Source organism: Muntiacus reevesi, chromosome 4 (genome assembly GCF_963930625.1).
Source record: "Muntiacus reevesi chromosome 4, mMunRee1.1, whole genome shotgun sequence".
Lineage (NCBI taxonomy): Eukaryota > Metazoa > Chordata > Mammalia > Artiodactyla > Cervidae > Muntiacus > Muntiacus reevesi.
This window is the reverse complement of record NC_089252.1, coordinates 110565360-110589467: the sequence shown is the minus strand read 5'-3', so window position 1 is coordinate 110589467 and position 24108 is coordinate 110565360. Positions and strand designations below refer to the sequence as shown.

Below are 24108 nucleotides of genomic sequence, written 5' to 3'. Positions count from 1 at the left end.
CCCAGAGTGGCACCACGGCCATGAGTGGGACAGAGACATTCCTAGTGGAGTAGAGCCCCAACAAGAGGGCACCAAACCGTCCCAGGCAGGGCTCAGCAGACACCACAGCCCCGACTCTGCCTCTGCCAGCCCCCTGCAGCCTGTCCACTTTGTGTCCACGCTGGAAGACTGGTGCGTGGGGCCTGCAAAGCGTCCTGTAGAATGTGTGGGGTACTCCCTTCACCTCTAGGCCAAGCCAAGTAGGGTAGTAACTCCCAGGAATTAGGGGAGCCTACCGGACGGAGGGTGTGTTTGGGAGAAGGCTTGGGGCCCTGCAGAACCATTCTGGAAACCAGAAGAGAGGCAGGCTTTCTTTGGAGAGCAGAACACATATCCCCTGAGATCCCGCACCCCTGGAAACTTGGAGGCAGGACAGCTTCCTGCCTGGGAATGGCGACAGCAGGTGTGATCCCTGCCGATGGGACTCAACCCAGGGCGGGTATCCCCGGAAAAAGGAAACTGGGACCACTCACCCAGGCGGCCCCTGGAGATCTTTGAAAGGAATCTCAGCTGTTCGTGGACTTGACGTCCGAGAGCAAGGTGGCTAGAACAGACAAGAGCTGGGGCCTGCTCAGAAGGATATCAGCCAATCATTGGGCTCTCCTCCCTGACCGGGGCCAAAGGGAGACCCTGCTGTCGTCTGTGGAGGTCCTCAACCATCCATTGGCCAGGAAGGCTAGCCAGAGTCCAGCAGAGTCACACGCGCACGTGGACACCCCCACTAGAGCCTCTGCTTCCTGCCCCACCAGCCAGCCGGACTGTGCGCGATGGAAGGGCAGACCACGCTCCCCACCCCACACCAGATCCGGGGCTGGACTGGACTCTTTTTAGATAACGGAAGGAAGAAGAAAGCCTCAAAATCTGCCCAAGGTGTTGCTGAGAGTGTTTTCAAAAATAACCTGGAATCTGGTCGCTTTGCCACCATATTCGCTGGACCAAGCGTGCCTATCTCTCCTGGTCCCTCCTACCTGGGGTCTCTGCTTCAGCGCCTATCTGCCAGTCTATGCTCCACACAGCAGCTGATAGAACATCTCCCCAGAGCACACACCAAAGCCCTTCCCACGGCCCAAGGACCCTCCTCTGCATCCCACCATACTCTCTGCTCCCGTCTCCGCTGGACTGTCTCTTCCCTCTGATGCCCTCATGGCTCCCTGGAGCAGACGCTGAAATAGCGCCCCACACGGCTAGGTGCCAGCCTACCTCTGAGGCGCCACCCCAACCAGCAAAGATGGGAGCTGGTGAATAAGTGGTCTGGTTCCCGCATCCCCTCAGTGGGACAACACCACCATCTTCTGGAGGTCCCCACCAGGGTTGAACCCCCAGGATGATCTGCTCTCATACGCCCAGGGGAATTCCTTCCCTGCCCAGAGGCTTTCTCCTGCTCCCTGAGGCTACCTCCCAGGAACACTACTTGCATTCAAGTCCTTGTCTCACCTCTGCTGCTGGGAAAGCGCAGCCTAAGACAACACCATCTCACCTCTCTTGTTTTTCTTGTCTTCCACAACGCTTCCCCATTCCTCCTTCCCCGCAACCCCCGGCAACCACCATTCTATCCTCTGTCTCTATGAATTCTAGAAACCTTGGAGGGGGATTGTGCTGTATTTGTCCTTCTGAGTCTGGCTTCTTTTACTTAGCATAATATCCTCAAAGTTCATCCACATTGTGGCCTGTGTCCGAATTTCCTTCATTCTTAAGTCAGAATAATATTCCACTGTATGTATAGACCAGCCACACTTTGTTTATGCATTCATCCGTTGATGGCCACTGGAGTTGTTTCCACCTTTCAGCTATTGTGAATAGCGCTGCTGTGAACAGGAGTTTACAAATACCTCTTCAAGTCCCTGCTTTCAATTCTTTTGGCTATATACCCAGAAGTGGAATTTCTGGGTCATATGGTAATTATGTTTTTAATTTTTTGAAGACTGCATACTTTTTCCACAGCAGCTGCACCATTTTATATTCCCACCCAGAGTGCCCAAGGATTCCAATTTCTCTCCCTTCTTGCCAACACTTGTTACTTTCTGTTTTCTGGATAATAACCATCCTAACGGGTGTGAGGTAGTATCTCATCGTGGTTTTGATTTGCATTTCCCTAATCAGTGATGTTGAGCATCTTTTCACGTGCTTACTGGACGTCCATTTGTATATCTTCTTCAAAGAAACGTCTGTTTGGTTCTATGGCTATACCACCCTAAACACATCCAATCTCATTTAAAGAAATGTCTATTCAAGCTTTTCGCCTATGTTTGAATTGGCTTGTTCATTTTGTTGTTGTTACTGAATTGTAGAAATCCTTCATATATTCAGGATATTTACTCTTCTCTTTTCAGTCTTTGCCCAACCATTGCCTTCTTAGATAATCCCTGATCTGATTATTTAACAGGCCAACCTCCTTCCCAGCACAGACACTCACATGCACACCCTGAGCACACACACAGTGCACAGCCTCTCCCCTGCTTTGGGTCCCTGCCCAGCCTCGATCACTGGTTGATACACTTTATGGCTTGGTGATTTGTCAGGTTTGTATGAGCGCCCACAAGGTGGAGGGTTTGACTGCTTCCTCCAACCGCAGTGTTCCCAGGGCCTAAAGGCATACAGTAGGTGCTCAATAGATGCTGAAAGGATGAAGGGAAAGCAAAACAGACTCCTACACACACACTCACAGCCCCTCACAGACTTTCACACATACTGCCACACACGCCCACATACACACACTCTCACATGCAGAATCCTGCCATTCTCCCCATACCACACAAATCCCCCCAGGCAGCCTGATCCGTGCAAGCCCTCTCAACCCGCTCTCACACGCCCTCACACTCACCCCACAGGCAGGCACACTCACATCCATCTGCACCCTAGGGGGGCTGCCCTGACCTCCTGAGTCCTCCTGGCCTGCAGGCTGTTTCCTGCCCTGTGTGATCTGCCCTCCCCACTCTGGGCCCTTGATGTCCCCCACACCTCTTACCTCTAGGGCCCCCAAACCTCCCTGCAGAGCATTGCTCTTCTTCCCCATCAAATCAGAGTAGATCACCTCCTTCAGGAAGCCTCCCATCACCCATCCCACTGGGCTCTGAAAGGAGGGGAGGGCCTCACCCCAGGACAGGGGGTGGCAGTGGGTCTGGCACTGGTGGGGGGCGTATGCACCCCTGTTGTCATTACAGGGGTTGCGCACTTGTCTTCTGCTGAGAAGCCCAGGGCTGAGGAACCACTGGTGGCCCCCGGCTGCTGCCCCTCTGGCCAAGAATCACACCACAAGCAGGGAACCTCAACTGCCCATCTGTGTCAGGGGGCGGTCTAAGGCCTCCTCGGCCGTGACAGCCTGGGGACTATATTGGCTCCTCCCCCGCCACCCATTCCCAGTGTGACTCAGGCAAAGCCATTCTCCGCTCTGGGCCTTGGTTTCCCCACCTGTGACAGGGGTGGCTCTGCCCCAGTGCCCCTGATGGCTGGTCGTGGGGTTAGTTAGCCTGGACAGGGCTCTCAAGCTGCTGGGGTATCCTCGTGTTAGAGGCCAGAGCATGGCTGCCATCTCCAGAAGTGGGGGGTGGAGGGGAGGCAGTCCTCATGCAGCTTAGCCCGGCATCCTGGTGGGCAGGCGCTGAGGGTTTGGCACACCAGATGGCACCGTTTCAATGGGACAAGCCAGGAGGCAAGATTTTGAAATGATTTCCCCCTGTTTTGTCCAGAGCTCACCCTGTGTGGCTTGTAGATTTTTACAAAAGTCAACCAAAGGGCTACAGAGAAGAAAGAAGGTGGGAGGGGGAGGGCGGGGACTTCCCTGGTGGTTCACTGATTTAAGAGTCTGCCTTCCAATGCAAGGGATGCGGGTTCGATCCCTGGTCAGGGAACTAAGATGCCACATGCTGTGGGGCAACTAAGCCCATGTGCTGCCATGAAGTCCCAGCACTGCCAGGGAAAAAAAGGAAAAAAGAAGGAAGGAAGGAGAGAAAGAAAGGAAGAAGGAAGCAAGGAAGGTAGGAGGAGGAAGTAAAGAAGCCATTTATTATTGAGGCCCAAGGAGCGGAGACAGCAATGCAGTCACTGGCCGACGTAGCCTGATGGCAGTGATGACGGCCGGTCTGCAGGGCTGTGCAGAGCGAGCCATGTGCTCCCCTCCAGCCCTTTGCAACTCCAAGCCTCTGGTGTCCGCATCACAAATGGAAGCTGCCCCCAGCGCCGCCTCCCCTAGGGCTCCCTGAGAACAAAGGTGGTCACAGGTTACAGCGGAGGGGGCAGCCAGGCAGTGGGATGTCAGCTGAGGACTGGCGTTGCTGGGGCTGGGGAGGGGGCAACAGGGAAGCTGGATGAAAGAGGTGTGAGGGGCGAGCCGCAGGACCGGCATCAGCAGAGGTGGCAAAGGTGGTCACAGGTTTGGAAGGTCACAGGGTCTCACCTGGGGGGAGAGGTTCAGCCGGCCATGATGTGCTTGACAAACGCTGGAAAGAAGGAAAGAGTGAGCCTCAGGGTTCGGCCCTGGGTAGCCAAGGGAGGGGCCCTAGGACCCCAGTGCCTCCCCCCAGCAGACTCCCTGCCTGCTGGGTTTACCTTCGTAGTTGATGCAGCCGTTGGAGTCTTCCTGCCCTGCCATCAGCTTCTCCACCTCGTCTTCTGTCAGCCTCTCACCTGGCGGGAGTGGAAAGCTGAGTCAGCACTGTCGAGGTGTGAAGGGTTGGGGGACCCCCCCGACTGCCTCTGGATGGGTGAGTGTGCCTCTCCAGTATGCCCCATGCCTCAAATGGGTACACCCCAAAGCCTGGGCTGTCACCCCTCAGTTCTGAAACCAGGAGAATCAGTGACAAGTCAAAATGAACAAAGCCTGGGGTGCAAGCCTGGTGCCCGCTCTGAGCCTAGACTCCACCCATAACGGTGCCATCTTGGTGTTCAGGTCACTGGCACAGACTTCCCCCTGTGCTCAATAGGCTGGCTGGTCTCCCTCCATCAAGAGGAGACCAGGAAAGATGCGCAGGATAGAGCTGGGGACCTTGGGGATGACCGTGGAGGAGACCTAGAGACACCATCAGTGCTCCCCAGACACACCACCAGTGCCCCCCAGACAAGGCTGGCCCTTCCCTTTCCTGACTCTGTGCTTTTGTGTGCCATGCCAGTCCCCCCACTGGAACGCCCACTGCTGTTTCCCTCACACATCCTACCTGCCCCAGCCACACACACACACACACACACACACACACACACACACACACACACACACACAACCTCAGCACAGCGCTGATCACACACTAGGCACTCAATAAATATTTGACGCAGGAAGGATCGCTGTGAGCAGACAGAATATGAGCTCAATGAATATTTGCTGTAGGAAAAATTCTCTTTGAAAAGGGGACATTTCTTCCAGCCAGGCCCCTGACGGTGGAAGTCAGGATGCCCAAGAGGCAGGCACAGCACCTTCTCGGCTCTGGAATTTGACCTTGAGGCAACAAACACCAGGACTGGACTGACTGACCTTCCTTGGGTGCGCCACCCTGCCCCGCCCCGTCCCCAGAGCCCTTCCAGGTCTGTGAGCTGCACCCACTGGCTTTCTTTATCTCACATCTAAATTTCTAAATTCCCCGCACAGATTTGCTAGGTCTCCTGCCGTGGAGGCACCTTGATGGCATCACCCTCCATTTCGCAAGGGAGAAGCAGGCAGTGGACAGCGTGCTTTCTCCCAGATGTCCCCAGCAGGCGGGCTGGGAGTGGGGAGGCGGCCGCCCTTACCCAGCGTGGCCAGCACATGGCGGAGCTCGGCGCCCATGACCGTGCCGTTGCCCTCCTTGTCAAAGACCCGCAACCCCTCCACAAAGTCCTCGTAGGTGCCAGTGTCCTTGTTCTTGGAGATGTGCTGGAGCATGGGCAGGAACGTGTCAAAGTCCATCATCTTGGAGTTGAGCTCTGTGGAGAGATGGCCGAGCACCCGGCTCTGAGGGGCGGGCGGGCAGCCCCCTTGCCTAGTCTGACAATGAGGACCTGTTGCCTTCGCCCAGCTCCCCAGCGCACTCTGCACCAGTTTGCCATTTACCAAGAGCTCCCCCGGCACCAGGCACTTGAGTCAGCTGAGAAATGCATGACTGACATGGTCCTCTGCTGTTCATACAGACAGCGGCACCACCGTGGGTGTCTAGCCCCTCTGTTCTCCTTTGGGGGATCAGTTCTTCCTAGCACCTCGTTATTTTTCTTACAGACTCCACTCTCCCTGCCACCTAGGGTGGGTCAAGAGCAGCTGGGCAGGTCAGAGACCTTCTCTGGGGCTTCTGTACCTGCGGCGGGGGCTTGGGTCTCAGTCTTCCTTGGGGCAGAGTGGGCAACCGTCTCTGCCCAAGGCGGTGAGGGCAGCTGGCCCCGCCCCCCTGAGGGATGCCCAGGGGGCCAGGAGGGACAGGAGGAGCAGGTGGGAGACCCAGGCCAGGTCTCACAGCTCCACTGGGGCTGGTTTGCACTGTTGTCAGTCCCTTATGACCAGGAAGCCTGGCTAATCTGCGTGCGGCCAGGTGATACAGGAGCCATCGCTGCTTGTGAGAGCATCCCCTGAGGCTGGGCTCCAGGTCCTCCTCCAGAGAACGGGAGGGTGTCAGAGGAGTGCACAGCGGGGAGACTCCCATGTTGTCCCCCTGCCCCACCCAGCGATGGCGTTCTCCCCCGGGGACTGGCACTGATGGGGACATCTCAGGCTGAGCGCACCCACCTTCCTGCTTTGGCTTCCCCAGGACGCGGAGCACCTCGGCCTGTGTCGGATTCTGGCCCAGCGCCCGCAGCACGTCCCCACACTGCCCATACGTGATCTTCATCTCACACTTGGGCGTGCGATCGAACAGCATGAAGGCTTCCTTGAACTCTGCCGGGAGGGGGCGTGAGCTGTGGACATTTCCAGAGGCAGCCCACCCCACTCCACCCAGAACCCACACTGCCGGCAGGACTCTCAGCCTGGGGACCCTGAACCCAGCCCCGCAGCCCCGGGGCTCAAGACGCAACCCCCCCCACCGCCAACCACTCACCTTCAATCTGCTCTGGAGTGAACTCGATCTGAAAGGAGACCCCCCAAATTCTGAGTGCCGGGTTCAGAGGATGGGGCCAGGCCTCCTCCTGGTCACTCCACCCCGTGGCCAGCCTGGGCCTCAACCCCTCGGTTGCCCCAACCTGTCCGCATTTCAGGATCCCAACTTCCACCGCCAGGACCTCCTGCCGTCCACCTTGACTCCCACCCCCCACCTCCTTACCCCTCCTCACCTATCCTACCTGACAGCCTTGGGTCTGTGTGTACCCAGACCTGACACCAGTTAGGCCTCATCTGGGGAAGTGATGCGGAGGGAAGCCTTGTGTCCTGAATCTCCAACCCAGGGTAGGACTTACCTGAGACCCCCCAGTCCTGGACAGACATGCCTGAAGCAACAAGATCTAACGGCACTGGCTTTGCCAGCTCTGCTGGGCCTGGGGCCCAGTGGGCAAGTCTTGTCTGTGTGAGATGGGGGCGCCTCATCTCACTGGGAGGGGGTGGCAGGTGGCAGGAGAGGCTGGGCTGAGGGTACAGGCCAGAGAGCCCTGCAACATAAGAACTCATCTACAGGAGGGCTGTGTGTGATGAACATGTGCATTCACACACCTGTGTGTGCACCTGTTTGCGTGTGTGAGGCTGGGCACTGTTGCTCACCTGGCCCCGCCTACACCTGAGTCTCACACACCCCCATCTGCAAGCCCAGGGCAGCCCCCAGCGTGGCACAGCAGGCGGCCAGGCCCTGAGCTGTTGAGCGTTTGCAAGACCATGGCAGGGGCACCTGAGGTCAGGAGGCCTCCTGGGACCCGGTTTCCCCCTCCTCACTCGATACCAGGTCTATTTTTATCACTGCAGTCACTCAGCCCAAGGTCAAGGGCGCACCAGGGAAAGGAGATTGGGGGAGGGGGACTTGACTGGCACCTCGCCCACTGCGGCTCCCTTGGAGTCCCTACCTCGGTGCACCCCAGTGCAGAGCAGAATACTGCCCCAGCCACCCCGCCAGGCTGTCCCTCCCAGCCCTCCAGCTCAACCTTGTGTTGGGAAGACCCGACCAAGTTGTTTCTGGCCACCTGAGAGCTCCCTCCACCAGGAAGCACGCCGAGATTAGGTGCCCTGAGCTCCTGACATGGCTTTCTGCAGGGTTCCCAGGAGAGACCTCCTGAGTTCCTCTGCTCAGGGGCGAATCTGCAACCTCAGATTCAGGGAGAACACACAAAGCCACCATGGGCCCCGGGATTGTCCAACCCTCTGCCTGTGGGATACACACTTGGGGTCTGAGGGTGGTCGGTGTGGGGGCCAACTCCAGGAAGCACTTGCTGTGAATGGTTCCCAACAGCCTGTGAGGAGGGCTTATTATCCCATTTCACAGCTGAAGAAACCAAGCCTTAGAGCAGAGACGGCAATGGAACAGATTTAGGATTTGAAACTGTCTGCTGCGTTAAGTCACTTCAGCCGTATTCGAGTCTGTGCAACCTCGTGGACTGCCCACCAGGCTCCTCTGTCCATGGGATTCTCCAGACAAAAATACTGGAGTGGTTTGCCATGCCCTCCTCCAGGGGATCTTCCTGACCCAGGGATCGAATCTGAGTCTCTTGTGTCTCCTGCGTTGGCAGGCAGGTTCTTTACCACTGGCGCCATCTGGGACGCGGAGGTGGATCTGTGAGGACCAGCTGCAGTCTTCCTGGGGATCTTGAAGGGCTGGGACGGCTCCACGGGGCCCCTTTGCCAGCAGCCAGGGCAGCGGTGGCCGCTGGCCAGCCAAGAACAGACGCAGGCGGGACGCAGGGTGCGTGCCACTATGCGGATGCCACAGGTGGCAGTCACGGCGCATTCTCCAAGTTTAGACTCTGAGAAAGACTTCCGAGCCAATCTGGGGAAGGGCTCCTGGGGCCACTGGTCACAGCTCCATGACCAACTTTCTCCATGACCTACCCAGACTGTGGCTCAGCGTCGCCACCTCAAAGCTGAGGCCCCACCAGCTCTGGGGCTCAGGGACCTTGGCGGGGGTGACTGTGACCCAGCCTGGGCAGGAACCTGGCTTCTCTTTGCTCCCCACCCCGTCTTCCCCTGGGGGACTTGGCATGGACTTAAAACCCCACAGTGCGACAAGAAAAGTCCCTGCCTGGCTGCGGGGGTGGGGGACACTGGCGGGCCCAGGATTCCCCAAGGATGTGAGGTCCGAGGAGAAGGACTGGGGAGAGTCAGTTTCCAACCACCAAAAAGACAGCCCCTTCAGCAACACTGGGGCAGTCCTGCCTGCTGTCTGACCACCGTCTCTCCTGCTGGAGCCCTCCTGATGCTGAAGCTTCCAGCTAGAGCTCAGTGCTCACTTTCTCTGGAGCCCACTCTTCCACTGGGTAGGTCCACTCTGGGATTCACTTACCTACCCTTCCCTTCCTACCTAAAACACGGCCTCCACACCCACCTTGACTTTGGAGGGATCAAACTCAGCTTCCTTGGAGGGCTCGGGTGCAGGTGCAGGTGCAGGTGCGGGAGCTGGAGCTGCAGCTGCTTTGGCACCTGCCTTGGCCTCATCCTTCTTGGGATCTGGCTTTTTGGGAGCCATGGAGGCTGTGAGCGCAGAGGCAGGGGTGGAGAGGAGGAAGCCGAGAGCAGGGTAGGTGAGCCTCTCCTGCAACCGGCCTTTATCACGCCTGGACACCTCATGACCCCGGCCCCACCCCTGCGGGGTACAATGCGGACAGGGCCATAAAAGGACACTGGATAGGCTCAGGGGCTATTTTGGGGCCTGGGGAGGGCATTGTTCAAGCTCAGGAATGGGTGGGGGAGAGGGAGGGCTCTCCAGGCCTCCCAGTCACCTGTTGAGGAGAGAAGGGGGAGGGGCAGACAGAGGCCACTGCTCAGCCCGCATGCATACCCCAAGAAGCATACACACCCACACACACATAAGGGCCTGCTGTCCCTCGGGAGGTCAATAAACTGAACAGGTGTGGGATGATGGACCCAGGGCATGTTGGGTGTTGTGCTGGGGGCCGAAGGACGGGAATTACCTAAGGGCACCCCTTGGGTTACACTTCCCACCTGCACTTCGAATTCCCTGTGTCTACACGGAGGCGGAGAGGGAGGGCCACGTCTGTCCACGTGCGTTGTCTGTTTGTCTGGGTGTTTGCATGCAGCGGGGAGGGTCTCTGTGGATCTCTGGTAGGAGGGTCCGTGTCTCTGTGGGGCCCATTCTGGTCTGTGAGTGTTGCTTCTGTGTGTTTGGGTTGGGTGTTTATTGTGTCTGTGTGAGCGTCTGGCTCGCTGGCAGCTGCGGCCCCCATCTCTGGGAATACCCTAAATGGCAATAAAATGGGGTCTGCTCCCTCGAGGGCCGTCACCCAGCCCGGTTCAGCAGCCCAACAACATCCACCGCCTTGTGCCTTGGCACCTGCCTGGCCCCGAGGTCAGCATCTCGGTTTCTCCCTCGCTTCCTACAGCCCCTCTTCAATGACCCCCTTTCCCCACACACCTCAGGGCCTGCTCCCCACCAGACCCTTGTTCACACACCGTATACCCTCTGCTCTCGCCCCTCCTCTGGTTGGCACAGTCAAGGCATGGCCCCACTGCACCCTCCCGCTCCCACCACCCCAGGCTGCCCTCTGCCAACCTTTTAGCTGGGGCCCTGAGAGGGTCTGTGTCTCTGAAGGACCCCAGGGGGCTGGGAGGGGTGCCCCACCTTGACCTACCCCCTAGTACTACCTTGAAGTGCTAGCCCTCAGCGGATGGCGGTGACATTGGGCAGCCTGGCTGGGTGACCCTTGGGGGAGATGGGAGGGCCGAGGTGGCAGGAAGCCCTTCCAGGCACAGAGCTCGGAGCGCTGGGACATCTTGCAAACACATTGGGCTCCGTTCCTTGCCCGGAGTCTGTGCTGGGGCGGTGGAGGGGGTGGGGAGGCGGGAAGGAGGTGTTCCCTGTTATTTTTAAATGCCTGGAGCCTTTGATAGAAACTTCAGAGGCATTGCCCCACCCCCCCGAGGCCCCCGGGGATTTCCCGGGTGTAGGGAAGCGCTGAGGGTGGAGCTGGAGGGGAGGCTTCACTCTACCTGGGTGCCCCCAGGTCTTCCCACGGAGCCCAGGTTCCCTCTCATCCCATCACTCAGGCTCCTGGTGAGGGGGGGACATCGGTCCAGGGGTGGGGCCAGGTCCCCTCCTTGCTGGAACACAGGACAGTCCTCCCCTCATCTGGAGGGCAGAACACCCCACATCTGGAAATCTGACAACATCCGGCGCTGGGGGAGAGGCAAGTTTTTCACTTTTCTTCCAGATGTTTGGCAAGAGTATTGAGAAAGAAGGGGGTGGGGGAGGGTCCTCAGAGACCAGTCAGAAATACCGCAAGAGGAGAAGACAGACAGAGGGGACACAGAGAGAGAGATCTCCCTGCTGACCTCAGGACAACTGACTCTGGACATCCTACGGGGGCTCCAGCCACCCACAGGCAGAGCTAACAAGACCCCACCCAACCCCCTTTCATTCATCGTGGGGGAAACATGGCGGACATACACAGGGGTGCCCAGACCCCCAAGCTCATTGATCCATCCGTGCACAACTGCCATCCCCCGGAAACCACTCAATACCAGCGAGCACGGGAGGAGATGAGTGACATGAGCCTCCTTGAGGCTTGGGTCCCAGGTCTGTGATGGGGTGCACAGACTCAGGCAGCCCACCAGAGCCACAGAGCACCACTTTCCTCTGCCTGGTGATGAGATCTGGGAAGGGGGGGTCTTGGTCCCCTTCCCTCAAGCACAGAGCAGGTACAGTCCTGCAGTGGGGAGATCATGTGCAGAGCCATCCTCCACTCCCTCCCCAGGACTCAGATGGAGGTCGGACCCCGGCCTTTGACTGTCGGAGCTCTGGTTCCTGGAAGCAGTGGTGCCCAGACTCTCCCAACAGGGCCACTCTCAACCCATTACTCATGCCCAGCCCCCAGAAGGGATTCTGCAGGGATCAGCCCCCTTGACTTCAGGCAAGATGGACTGGAGGACAGGAGGAAAGCGGGGCGGGCAGGTGGGTGGTGGACAGTTAGGTGAGCAGGGGCGGGGGCTTTATGACAGGGAGAGACAGGTACGGACAGAAAAGAGAAGCCACACGAGGCTGGGCGCTCACGCCTCTCTCCCAAGCCCCAGCCTGGGCGCCATGCCCTTCAGGAATGACAGCCCAGCAGACAAGATCCTGGCAGAGCCTGCGGGAACAGAGGGAGTCTGGATCCCTCTCCTTTGACTCCCCCAGCTCCAGTGTCTGAGCTGTAGCCCATCCAATGCAGATGGCACATTCCAGAGCCCTCTCTGGGGGCAGCCACCTTACTTTCCCCCACCACCGGCCTGCAGCTGAGGAACACGCGGACCCCGACTTCTGAGGGGCCTACGGAGAGAGGCAGGAGACCCACACTGGCCTCCTCCTTAGTTCTTTCCAGCCCCCATGCCTGTGCTCTTTCCTCTTCCTGGCGTCCTTGTTTAGGGCGCTAGCCATGGCTTGCTCCTTGTCACCTCCAGATCCAGTGAGATATCACCTCCACTTAGCCTCTTCAGACTACTCTGGGCCAGCTCCATCTGCCTTTCCTCTCACCCTGACCCCCCATTCTTGCATCCTAATATGAGACTGTTCCCTTGTTTCTTATGGGCGCCCCTTCCCTTGAATGTCAGTTGGCATAGGAAGAATTTTTGGTCTTCCAGGGCTGTATATCCACAGGGTCTAGAACAGAGCCTGCTGTACACAGTAGGCACTCCATAAAGGCTGGATGAGCCAATGTCCCAAACGTCTCAATTTACCGACCTCTCACAGGAAGACTGGAACCCTTGGCCACACCCCATCCCTGGAGCAGGGCCAGGGGAGATTTGCTGATGGAGCGACAGTTCTGGTGTCTGCCGGGGGCGCCCCGAACAGCAGTGCCTCCAGCAGCTGCCCCTCAACCCACCTGCCACCCCCTCAGCTCAGGCCTGCTCTTCACGACACTCCCATCCATTCTGAGACTCCCCTCAAGAGCCTGAAGCTGTGGGGACGGTCGGAAGGTATAGTCAGTGACCTGACCGTGATGACCAGCCAGCAGGGGGCGTAGAAGGGACGGGAACTGGTCTTTGGATCCTGAGCCCAAACCCCGGAACCCAGGATCCCAACTCAGACCCAAGACTCCAAATCTGGAGCCTAGAACGCCAAACCCAGACCCCAGACTCAGGCCTCAGGATCTGACCAAACACAGATCCTGAAACCCTGAGCCCACGATCAGACCCTACTCTGAGGACCCAGACCCCAAAACCCAGAGTGTCCAACCCAGACCTGCCACCCAGACCCCAGAGCCCAGGCAAAGGACTCAAGACTCTGAAGCCAGAGTCAAGATCCAGGACTCAATACCCGGGACCCAGGTACTCGAAACCCAGACTCTAAACCCATAAACCCAAACCTAGACCCCAGAACCCAGACCCACGAAAGGGGCTACTGGTTTTCCAGATGGGCCCTGCCTGCTGCCCGGTGTAGACAAGGGCAGGGCTAGGGAGGGATCAACTCCTGGCAAACAGCAGAGGGGGAGAGCTTGGCAGACCTTCCCGCCAGTGTTCAGAGGGGCTTGAGGAATGTCCCTCATCCTGTCACAGCCCATTAGTGAGCTCAGAATATGGTGGCCACATGCAGGGAGCAGTGCAGAGTGGGGAGAGGGAGGGATGGGTAAGGCCTGGCTGTCCCCGGGGCCCAGGAACCAGAGGCAGGGAAGGAGGGTCGGGCTCCCCACGTGCCCTGTCCCCCAGGCCGCAGGCTCCGCAGGCCGCCCCGGCCCGCCCAGGACCGCCTCTCCTGGCCCGCGGCCCCTGGGCTGGGCCGCGGGCCCAAACTTCCCGGAGGAGTCAAGAACGCGGCCTGGGCCAGACCCAGAGCCTTAGAAGTAGGTCAAATGTGGCTGTGCAGCAGGTCCCGGGGACCCTATGTGGGCGGGGGCAGGCCCGTGGGCGGCAGTTCACCAACCAGGGCACACGCGTGTACCCACACGGATGTGCACTCACTGCACCGTGCTGGGTGCGCATGAACATGAACCCTACGCAGAGCCCCCAGTACCTGCCCAGCTGCTTAGATGAGGGGACTGAGGCCCCAGTAGGGGTGGGAGGAGCTGCCCAGCCTCTCTGGCTACAGGCGGCACGAGGCAGCCACGAGGACCCGGGAGAAGGAGAGGAATTTGTGTGCCATCCCACGCTCCTGGAGCCTTGGGTGAAAGTCTGACTCCAGGGAGGACTTCCCAGCAGGGCTGCTCTGCCACCAACAGGATGTGGCCTGCTTCCCGGAGGCACAGCCCCAGGCCTTGAAAGATGGGAAGCAGCGGGCCAAGGGGGAGGCCGGAGAGTTCTGCTGCTCTTGCAACCCACCCCGGCCGGTCCTGGTTCCTCTGGGCCTCAGTTTCCCCATCTGTACAATGGCCATGGGTGGGGCCCAGTGATCCCGAGTTGGAAGGACAGTCACTGGCCCTGAGCAGTGATGAGCCCATCCCCGCCACCCCCACACCACACACAGACAACTCTGTCCTCTGCGGGCCAAACACACCCCTCAGGCCCCTCCCTCTGCCCACTGTGCTGACGGGGACCAGATGCTCCAAACTTGTGGTTCTGGGGGTGGGGGTGGCAGGGCCCAGCGGGCTGGCAGGCAAGCCCTGGGTTTGGCCCAGGGACCTATAATCAGCTCCTGCCCCTCTGATCCCGGCCCAGGACTGACGCTTGGGGCTGTGGTGTCCTGGCCGGCTGTGGCCACGGCCGCTATATTTGGGAGCCCAATTGAGGATGAGGGAGGGGTGGGCCGGAGGCAGCCACCAGGGACCAGCGCCTCATGGGGGACAGGGCGGGGGACACTGTTGTCCAGGTTGATTCTCCTTGCAGGAGGGTGCAGCCTTGGCTGTGGGGGTCCACTTTGGGGGGGGCATGCTCCCAGCCTGGGCAGGCATCAGCCTTGCCCCCGGTGGCTGGTCCAAGAAGATAGATTGGAAATCTGAGTGCGTGAGAGAGGGGAGGGGGTGACAAGATGAATGAAAGTGGGAAAACGGCTTTCACGGAGTGAGGTTTGGGGGAGAGGAGTCTGAGGTGGGAGGGATAGGAGCAGCGGGTACCAACATGCTACACAAAGGGATGGAGAAAACAGAGTCTTGATGCTGGGGTCCCAGGGAAGGGAGTGAGGTGTAGCCTAGCTCTGGTTCCCCCGTTCTCCCTGCTGGTGGAGCTTCTAGAGGGGCTCAGCCCCTCCTCCAGCATGGCCTGCGGCCTCCCTGAACTGCCCTGGACATTCCCCGCCGCTGGGCCAAACCCTGTACCCTCCCACCAGCAGCTTCCCAAAGAGCAAATATTTATTGTCCTTGGAAGAAAAAAAAAGAGTCCCCTTTTAGGATCAGGGTCTGGGAGCTGCTATTGAGGCTTGCAGGGGTTCGGCAGCGGCCCGAGATGACCACCTAGAGGCTGAGGGCGGGGGAAGGAGGGTGAGCTGGCCTCAGGGGAGAGGGGCCGGTTGCCCCAGGCTGCTGCTGGGCGGAGGCTCTGCCCAGGTTTCTGTCTCCCCAAGATTGCCCCAGAAAGGGTCCGAGGGGGTACAGTCGCTGACCCCACGGCATGAGGTATGAACGTGTGTGTGAGCAGGTAGATGTATGCAGTCTGTGTGTGACAAAACGCATCCCTGTGCGCACGAGGATGGGAACACACACGGGGTGTGAGCGTGTGGGCATGTGTCATCTCGTGTGCTCACATGTGTCACACGAGGCTGTGACCCCACGTGTGTAAGAAGCATGCCTGGGCGCGCCTGGATCTGTGTGCGTGTCCATCTGGGAGCCCGTTCATCTGTTGGCATGGGGCGGGGTAGGGGCATGTGGACACAACCTCTGTTGAAAGGCCAATTCAGTCAAAAATGCAAGTAAATTTAGCAGGGGGAAAAAAAAACCCTGTCAGTCAGACGAGGAGTCTGAATTGGGTGGTTGTTTGACTGGATGGACCAACTGTCTCAGGCAAACAGTTCACGCTGGCTGTGGGGAGGAACCAGCTCCCCTGGGCCGTCATGGAGAAACTGGAGACGGGGACCCTGACTGCGGCAGAGACGAGCCACAGAGGCTGACAGAGAGGTGGGGACGGACCCAACGACCCTGAGGTGGAGACGGTGCAGGAGGGTCGTTGAGGTCGGCCAGAGACAAAGGGGGCGTCCAGGGCAGGATGGAGTTGCCCAGAGCCTGCGGACAATGCGTATGCACACAGCCCTCCGGCCCCCAGCCTCAGCTCTGAGCCCAGTATAAGCCAGATTCATTCTTCCCTTCCACTCCCCTAAGACTCCTTCCACGCCCCAAGTGGACAAGAAGGGCTCATCACACTGGGATGCAGGAAGAGAGGGTGGGCTGGGCAGCTAAAGGAGGCAGTGACAGGACTGTAGGCCAGGGGACAGGGATGGTGGGGGCGGGGGTGAAAGCAGGGCAGTGACGAGGAGGGGAGGTGGGGGTGGGAGAAGCCGAGGCAGTGGTGGCCGGGAGGGCCCCCTTCCCATCCCCTCGCAGACCGCACCTAGCAGTGGTGGCCCCGCCAGACCCCGGCTGTCCCCACCCCACCCTACCTAGCACCAGCTGTGTCCTTGCCGCCAGTGGCCACACAAACACACTCTGGCTCAGGGTGTGGAGCTGCATTAAAAATGGCCCAAGCCCCCGGCCAGGAATAGTTAGGGTCAATTCCCGTACCTGCCGGCGTGGGTATTTATATATCTGCGGCCCGCCTACCCGCTGTATTTATGTCTGAAGTACAATACACACATGCGCGTTCACACACACACATACACACACATTCACAGGGTCCCCCGGTCAGGCTAACCAGCCCTCACTGTGTGTCTGTGTCTGTCTGAAGACACCCACTGGTCCTGGACGCCCCCAAGCCACCTGATCCCTTTCTACCAACTCTGGGGTCGACCGGAATCACAAGGAAGGGTGTGCGTGCACTGATGCACACATACGTCCTCACAGGCTCACAGTCAGGAAGCCCGCCCTCAGGCACTCAGACCATGAGCTGGCACACTCCTATGCACACACCTTTAAATACAAACCCTCACACTCTGTAGATGCCTTTGCGCACACCCTCATACCCAGGTGCACATACCCTTTGCCCACACGTGCCCTTTGCACGTGAGTGTACACTGATTCACGTGCCTTTGGATACACACACCCCTAACGGTTCACACCTTCAAACTCGTGGTGTAGGAGGAGCTCTGGGTGGGAATCAGAAGCTCTGGGAAGTAGGAGAAAGGCAGAGGGTGAGAGCAATGAGGGCCCCATGGCAGGCCTGCCTGATGATGAGATCTGGGTGGCAATGTGAGTGCACATGCATATGAGTTTGAGTGTATGTGTCCACAATCTTGGAACCTTTCCACAGCCTCCCCTCTAAACACCCTGGAGAGCCATCCCTACCCCCACCCCGTTCACAGAGGGAAACAGAGGCCAGAGCAGAGCAGCTGGGCCTGGGGAGGTCAGCGTCCCCAGGTTCGGGGCCTGCGAGCCTTAGCATCTGTGTTGTTCTTGGAACGCCCAGGCCAGATAAGGACTGGGGTCAGAGCTCGGCTCTCGTGGGAAAGGACTCTCTGGAAGGCTCCCGACCCATTCCATTCCCAGATGTTAGACCCCAGAGCAGGCAGTGGGAGGGCAAAGGGGATGACGGGAGACAGACAGGGGCCATCACGCTGGGCTGTAGAGCTGCAGGGAGACCACGGCAGATTCAGACTCACAAATGCCTGGGAATGCGCAGTGACCCCCTCAAACCAGCCCAGGGACCTCCAAGTGTGAGGGCCTGGAGCAGACAAAAAGGGAAGATACCCAGCCTCCAGCTCTCTGCAAAATCTAGATTTGAGACCCTCGGCTCTAGGAAGCCTCATTATATTCTGGAGCCAGGGCTAACGGTCAGAGACTGTGTCTGAGAAGTCTGCAGCCTGGCTGGCTGGAGAAGCTGTTTTGGGGGTGATAGATGGAGTGCTGGGAACTTCAAAGCAATACGTCCCTTCCAAAGCTGATCCAGGCTCTGGTCCTGGGATTGGTTATCAGAAACAGCAGGGGACCCCCGTTCTGATCCTGGTCCCTCACTGACTATTGGAGACACTTCCCCTCTGGAGACCTCAGTGTTCCCCACCCTGTACAATGGAATGGGCTTTTGGGTTAGCTCGGCAGACACACAGACCCCTCTGGCAGTCAGTTTGGGGCATCTTTAGACATGAGCCTCCTCCTTCCCCCACTTGCACCAACCTTTGCCCCTTGCCCAGGTCACAGTGCCTCGGAGAAGGCTGGAGCTTCTTTGAGGGAGCTTAGAGCTTAGCGCCAAGTCAACAAGGAAACAATCGGCTGGAATTCTGCATGAATACAGGGCTCATCCAAGGCTACAGATAATGGAAGAGGGTTTGGGGGACTCCTGTGCCCCTTGGGACTTTTGCCTGCCTGCAAGCCCCCTCCTCCAAAGTCTTGGTCTCCCGTAGGCGTAGCAGCCCCTCCCCCAGCCTACCTTCCACCCACCATGCTCAAAATCCCCATAATCAATGTAGATGCAGTTTGGGGTCAGGAACCAAGAGGAACCATCGATTACTCCAACCAGGAGCCCTCTCCCCTTCCACAGCCCCCTGCTGGCCTTGGGGTCTCCCCAAACCCATCTTTCTACTGAGGTACTGAGGACAGAGGCCACAGGTTCAGCTGAGCTGGTCTAGCCTGGAGCACTGGAGTGGACACTCCCTGTAGACCCAGGCTGCCCAAGCTTCAGTCTCCTCTCTAGGAGTTGGACTCCAGCCCTTCTGGCTTGACCCTCAGGCTGTTCCCTAGCTTCCCTGATGGCTCAGACTGTAAAGAAGCCGCCTGCAATACCAGAGATCTAGGTTTGATCCCTGGGTTGGGAAGACCCCTTGAGAAAGGAATGGCAGCCCACTCCAGTATTCTTGCCTGAAGAACTCCATGGACAGAGGATCCTGGCAGGCTACAGTCCACGGGGTCACAAAGACTCAGACATGACTAAGCAACTAACACTTTCCTCCCCCCATCCCCAATCCATCAGGTTTAATCTCATCAGGCTCCTTGGAGAAAAATTTTCTAACACCGCAGGACAAAAGACATGTCCAGAGAGGCTGGAGGAAGCTCCTTCTGAGATCCTTGGATTCCCTCCCTCCTCATGGAGAAACTGAGGCTCAGAAGAGGAAGGCCGTCTCCATAGCAACTGAGAGATAAGAGGGTCAAGGGTCAGTCCAAAGCTCCAGAAAGTAATTCTCCTCTCCCCCAGAGACACAGGATGAGACAGGGCTTGGAGATTACCCACAGAGATGACCCAGTCCCTGCTCTCAGGGCTTGCAATCTCTCAAGAGAGGGGCAAGAATCCAGAATCTGAGGTCTCACAGAATCAGATGGAAGACCTAGGAGAAAAGGGGACTTTGAAGAGCATATGAACCACCCCCCACGAAGCAATGAAGAGGAGGGCAAGTCCGGCAGTGAGGGGCAGAGACTCCTCAGGGTTCAGGCAATGGGAACCCCAGGGCAGTGGGGCCTATAGGCTTATAGGGAAGTGGCTCCCAAAAGCAGGGCCTCCAAGCCTCTGAAGCCAGTCCAACACACAATAAGGACTCAAGAGTTTGAGGAGTAAGTGATCTGATTCAGGAGGGCCAACAGAAAAGCATCTGATCAAAGGAGCGGCTCCATGAGGCCTGACCCTCCAAAATACTTTCCTTTCTCTCCCTTCCTGCTCCTCTCTCTGCTAGGTCATCACTTCTTTGCCCCCGTCCACCCCCAAATAGCCCTCTGTGGTCATGCTTAAATTGGAAAATGTATGTGGAGCTCGAGTGGGAGGGGCGGGGGTGGCCACCCTTCCATCTGGGACCCAGCTCTGCTCCCTGGGCCAGGAATGGCTTCTGGAGCCGGCTGTGGGGCAAAGGGCGTTGCAGGGGGGGCGGGACATGTTAGGTGGCCAGAGGTCAGTGCTCCTGCTCCCTGCCTCTGCACCCTCAACACCGGCTCAGGAAGGCAGGGAAGGAAAGGGGTGCCACGGAGGCAGGGCAAGCTAAGCCACCAGCCTCCCGGTGGAGAGCATGACTGAGTCCATGGTCCCCGGGGCTTCTGCTTTCCCCCTGGGAAACAGGGCGTGAGCTTTTCATTCACTCCTGAGGAGGCAGAGGGCTCTCAGAGATGGAGCAGTGCCCAGGACAGGGGGAGCTGGGTGTGTGGCTCTGAACTGCATCCAGTCCTCCCCGGATCCAGCTGATGACCAGTGCCCCCTTGAGGCTCCAGGGAGGTCTCCGAGCCATGCATATCCATTTTTCGGTCACCCCGGGATCCTCCTCCAAGGTGGTGACTCACCTGTCCCCAGCTGGGACCCTTCAGCCTCTTCCACAGCCCGAGAGGGCCCTGGGTATTGGGAAGTCTTGGGGATCTGGTCTGGGTTGACCTCTGGCCTGCCATTGTCCCTCTCTGAACATCGCTTTCCCACACAGTTTTATAAACTTCCCCAAAGTACTTCCCCTTCTGGCCAGTTCAGCCAACGTCCACGGCGCCTCTGGGCCAGGCTCTGTGCCTGCCGGGTGTTGGACAGCCAGGCAGACACAGTCCTGGTCGCAGCCCGAGATGTTCCCAGTGTCACTGCCAGTTCATCGCTTCACCCAGCTAGCGGGCCCTGAGGCTTTCAGAGAAAGAGGAAACTGAGGCCCATAGAGAGATGTCCCAGCAGTCCTCAAATGGCCCAGTCTGAACAAGGACCACCCACATAGAGGGTCCCTCCAGGCCAAGGAGAACCCCCACTTGCAAGAACTAGGGGTTCCCCCACCCCAGGCATCCCCGTCACTGCTCCCAGGCGAGACCCAGGGTCTGAGCTAACCCCCTTCCCACTCCTCCCTCCTCCTCCCCGGCCCCCTCGTCCCTTCAAACCGCAAGGCTAAGCCAGCCTCTGGAACGCGTGCCCAGGACCTCGGTGATATTTTGAGTTTAAGAAAACTTTGCAGTCGGCAGGAGCTCTTAAAGGTTATAAATAGCAGCAGCAGGAGCCCATGCCGGGAGAGGCGGAAACACGTGTCAAACACGCCTGGGAGGAGGGTATTCCGAGGCACAGACCCCCGTCCCCTCCACCTCCCCGTTCCCTGCCCCCCACCACCACCACTAGGGACCCACCAGGCTTCAGGGGATTTTACAGTCGCTGGAGCGGGAAGTCACACTCCACCTGGAAGACGTCAGGAAAGGAGACTCCGCTCTTGCCCCCATTGCTCAGCCAGGGTCCCTGAGCGAATGGCCAGGATGCCCCCGTGCATGTGGGGGAGCTACTGAAAGGAGTCTGGGGTGGGAAGTCTTGCTCCCACCATCACCCTCCCTGGCCAGCATGGAACTTCGGGGGCTGTGCGGAGTTTTGGATTGCATCCCCTATAAGTCCGGTCAGCGCAAGCTCAGGACAAAGAAGGGATTTTTCCAAGGTCACACAGGAGTCGGGTGAGATCAGGCCCCCAACCCACAGTTGTTTTCACTAAATGCTGTTGCATCCCCTCCATCTCAAGGGACCACAGGACAATATCTTACCTCATCTGATTAAGCAGAGTGGGAGGATCGCATGGTGGGGCTCTTGATATGAACCACCCCTCCTGATCTGTGAGTGAGCAGACCTTAGGACCACATCTCTCGGCGACCCATCTAGTCCCCACGTTTCCACTTTTCATGAAGGTGTGCCTTTGAATAGATGAGGAAGAGAGCGCTGGGGACGACCAGGGCCTCTCTCCAACCTGGAGGGCTGCACGCCCATGCCCACCTTGCCAGCGCGTGGCTTGTGGACAACCCAAGTGCAGGCGTGGGGTCCTCACCAGGAAGTCAGCTCTGGTTTGGGCCACCACAGCGTCAGGCTTGCCTTGAAGGCCATATGCTTGGAGGACATGCTCTGGGGAGCCTGGTACGAGGGAACACAGCCATGAAGACCCCTCAGATTTCCCCAACTGCTCCACAGTACACGTGGGCAGAAACCGTTATCCCAAGGCAAAACTCTGGAAGCCGAGGCATGTCTGGGTCCCTCATGGCCATCCCCAACTTTGCCTCCCTCACGCCCCACCTGCTGCCCACAGCCTCCAGCAGGTCTGGGGGCGGCAGCCAGGCCTGGCGTCCAGGCGCTGTGCACCTCAGGGAGCCCCGAAGGGTTTATGGGGCTCCCAATGAATGGGCCTGTTGAGCTCAGAGGGGGCCGGGCCCGAGTAAACATGACTGGGTCTGAGCTGCCATTCTCCCCCTGCCTCCTTCCTCAGGACCCGGGACCAAAATACGACTTCCTGTCCCCGGAGCTGAGGGCTAGACTCGCCCCTCAGAACCCTGGGCTGGGGCCCACTGCAGGAACACGGCCTGACCTGCACAGGCAAGCCCCCAAGGCTGATGGGGAGAAAGGACCTCAGGTATTCAGCTTCCCAGGTCAGTGTCCAGGACCCGAGGGCTTGGGCACTTTATGTGGCCCATTCAGGCCTTGAACTGCCCATCTGCTAATGACACATTGAGAAACTGAGGCCACGAATAGGATCCACAGGTCAGAATAGAACAGGCACTGAGCCCCAGCCTCTTGCTTCCCTGGCCAGGGAGGATGGGAGCAGGGTGTGTGTGTGTGTGTGTGTGTGTGTGTGTGTGTGTGTGTGTGTGTGTGGGCTCAGAGAGGAAGAGACTCCAAGTGGGGAAAGCTCAGGGCACTGGGAAGTTTGAGACAGAGGACACAGGAGGGTTTCCCCCTGAACACAGCTGCCCGCTGACCTGTAAAAGCTGGAGTCGGCCCCCCGCCCCTCCAGTGGCCTTAGTCACAGAACGGTCTCCTTGCCCTGGGATACCCCTTGGAGTCAGACACTGGGAGTTGCCCAGGCCAGGACCAGGAACCCTGTAAGTTCCCGTAAGAACCCTGTTTGTCATGGTCTCGCTATGCGCCCCTGGCCAGTCCAAGTCTCCTCTCTAAGTTTCCTTTTTTTTCTTTTTTTTTGGCATGCCGGATCTTAGTTCCCCAACCAGGGATTGAACCCGCGCCCCCTGTAGCGGCAGTGCAGAGTCTTACCCACTGGGCCACCAGGGAACTCCCTTCAAGCCTCATTTTTCCCTGCCTGGAGACCAGGTATTGACAAATTCCCCACCCCTCTTTCCAGCCTGTGAACTAGAAAGTTACTTTAGAAACTATACGGTGTGCTATCCTCCTACCCAGGAGCCTGGAAGACCCGGGGAGAGGTCGCCCCTGCGGTGGGGGGGCGCTAGGAACATGCCCCAGCCACTAGGGGTGGTTCCGGGCCAGTCGCCTCACGCGCTAAGCACTGGGGGTTGTGGCTGGAATGTGTGGAGCAGCAGCTACCACGTGAATCATTACACCTCGTCAGGCTGAGCCTGAGACTTCCAGACTCAAACCAGCTCAGACTGGGCTCCGGCAGAAGGGCAGCCTCTGAGCCCCGAGGTGAAGTTCCAGGATCTTGCTCGGTCTCCTCCTCACCATCTCTACCCTTAGCATCCAGGTCCAGCACTGGTTCTGCTACAGCTCATTCCGCAGAACCACAGAGAGAGGTCATCTGTCCACCATCCCTCTGTGACCTGCAACAACAGAAGCAGGCCCTGAGCCTTGTTGGGGGGCGGCTTGGAGACCGGGGCGGGGGGTGGCGGGGGGGAGTGGGAGTGAGCAGCCTGTCAGGGCTTCCTGGCTGATTTCACATCAGGAGCCCATGTTCCAGTGAGTAAAGAGTCAGATAGAGAGATGGAGGCGTGGGTCTGCAGGGATCAAGGCAAGGGCTGGGTAGAATGAGGGTCCCCAGCTCTCCTAGCTGGGAGACACTGGATGCCCAGTGCTTGGAGGGCAGGCTTTCCCAGCCTCAATTTTCCTGCTTGTGACCTGGGTTTGAACCACCCTGGGCCATCACCTGATTTCTCCAGGTGTCCAAAACTTGAATGAAGTCACTCATAGGGGTTGTGCTCATATTTCATGGAGGCCTGAAATTTCTGAGATGTGGAAAAGGCTGGAAGGGGCAGGCAGGGGGTACACAGGAGCAGACAGAAGGACAGTTAGTCAGAGGAAGGCTTGGCAGGGCAAGGAGAAGACCACTGAGGCACACACACACCTGAGGGGCTGAACTGGCCTAGGCACCTAGCAGGCAAACCCATGGA

General features: G+C 58.5%; 1 protein-coding gene across 1 annotated transcript; it reads right to left on the bottom strand.

Annotated features, from left to right (window-relative positions):
• Positions 1-4014: 4014 nt before the first annotated feature.
• MYL3 (myosin light chain 3) lies at positions 4015-9659 on the bottom strand. The gene is made up of 7 exons (XM_065935392.1): positions 9450-9659; positions 7029-7056; positions 6719-6868; positions 5755-5928; positions 4585-4662; positions 4433-4475; positions 4015-4234 (listed from the first exon to the last, which is right to left on the bottom strand). Exons 1-6 carry the CDS (start codon positions 9588-9590, stop codon positions 4447-4449), a joined length of 600 nt encoding a protein of 199 aa, XP_065791464.1. The 5' UTR covers positions 9591-9659; the 3' UTR covers positions 4015-4234; positions 4433-4446.
• Between the last annotated feature and the right edge of the window lie 14449 nt (positions 9660-24108).

Coding starts and splice junctions, on each gene's coding strand:
- MYL3 (XM_065935392.1), bottom strand. CDS start 9,590: ATGGCTCCCAAAAAGCCAGATCCCAAGAAGGATGAGGCCAAGGCAGGT. Junction 6,869..7,028: donor CACTCCAGAGCAGATTGAAG/GTGAGTGGTTGG, acceptor CCCTCCCGGCAG/AGTTCAAGGAAGCCTTCATG. Junction 5,929..6,718: donor GGGGAAGCCAAAGCAGGAAG/GTGGGTGCGCTC, acceptor ATCTCTCCACAG/AGCTCAACTCCAAGATGATG.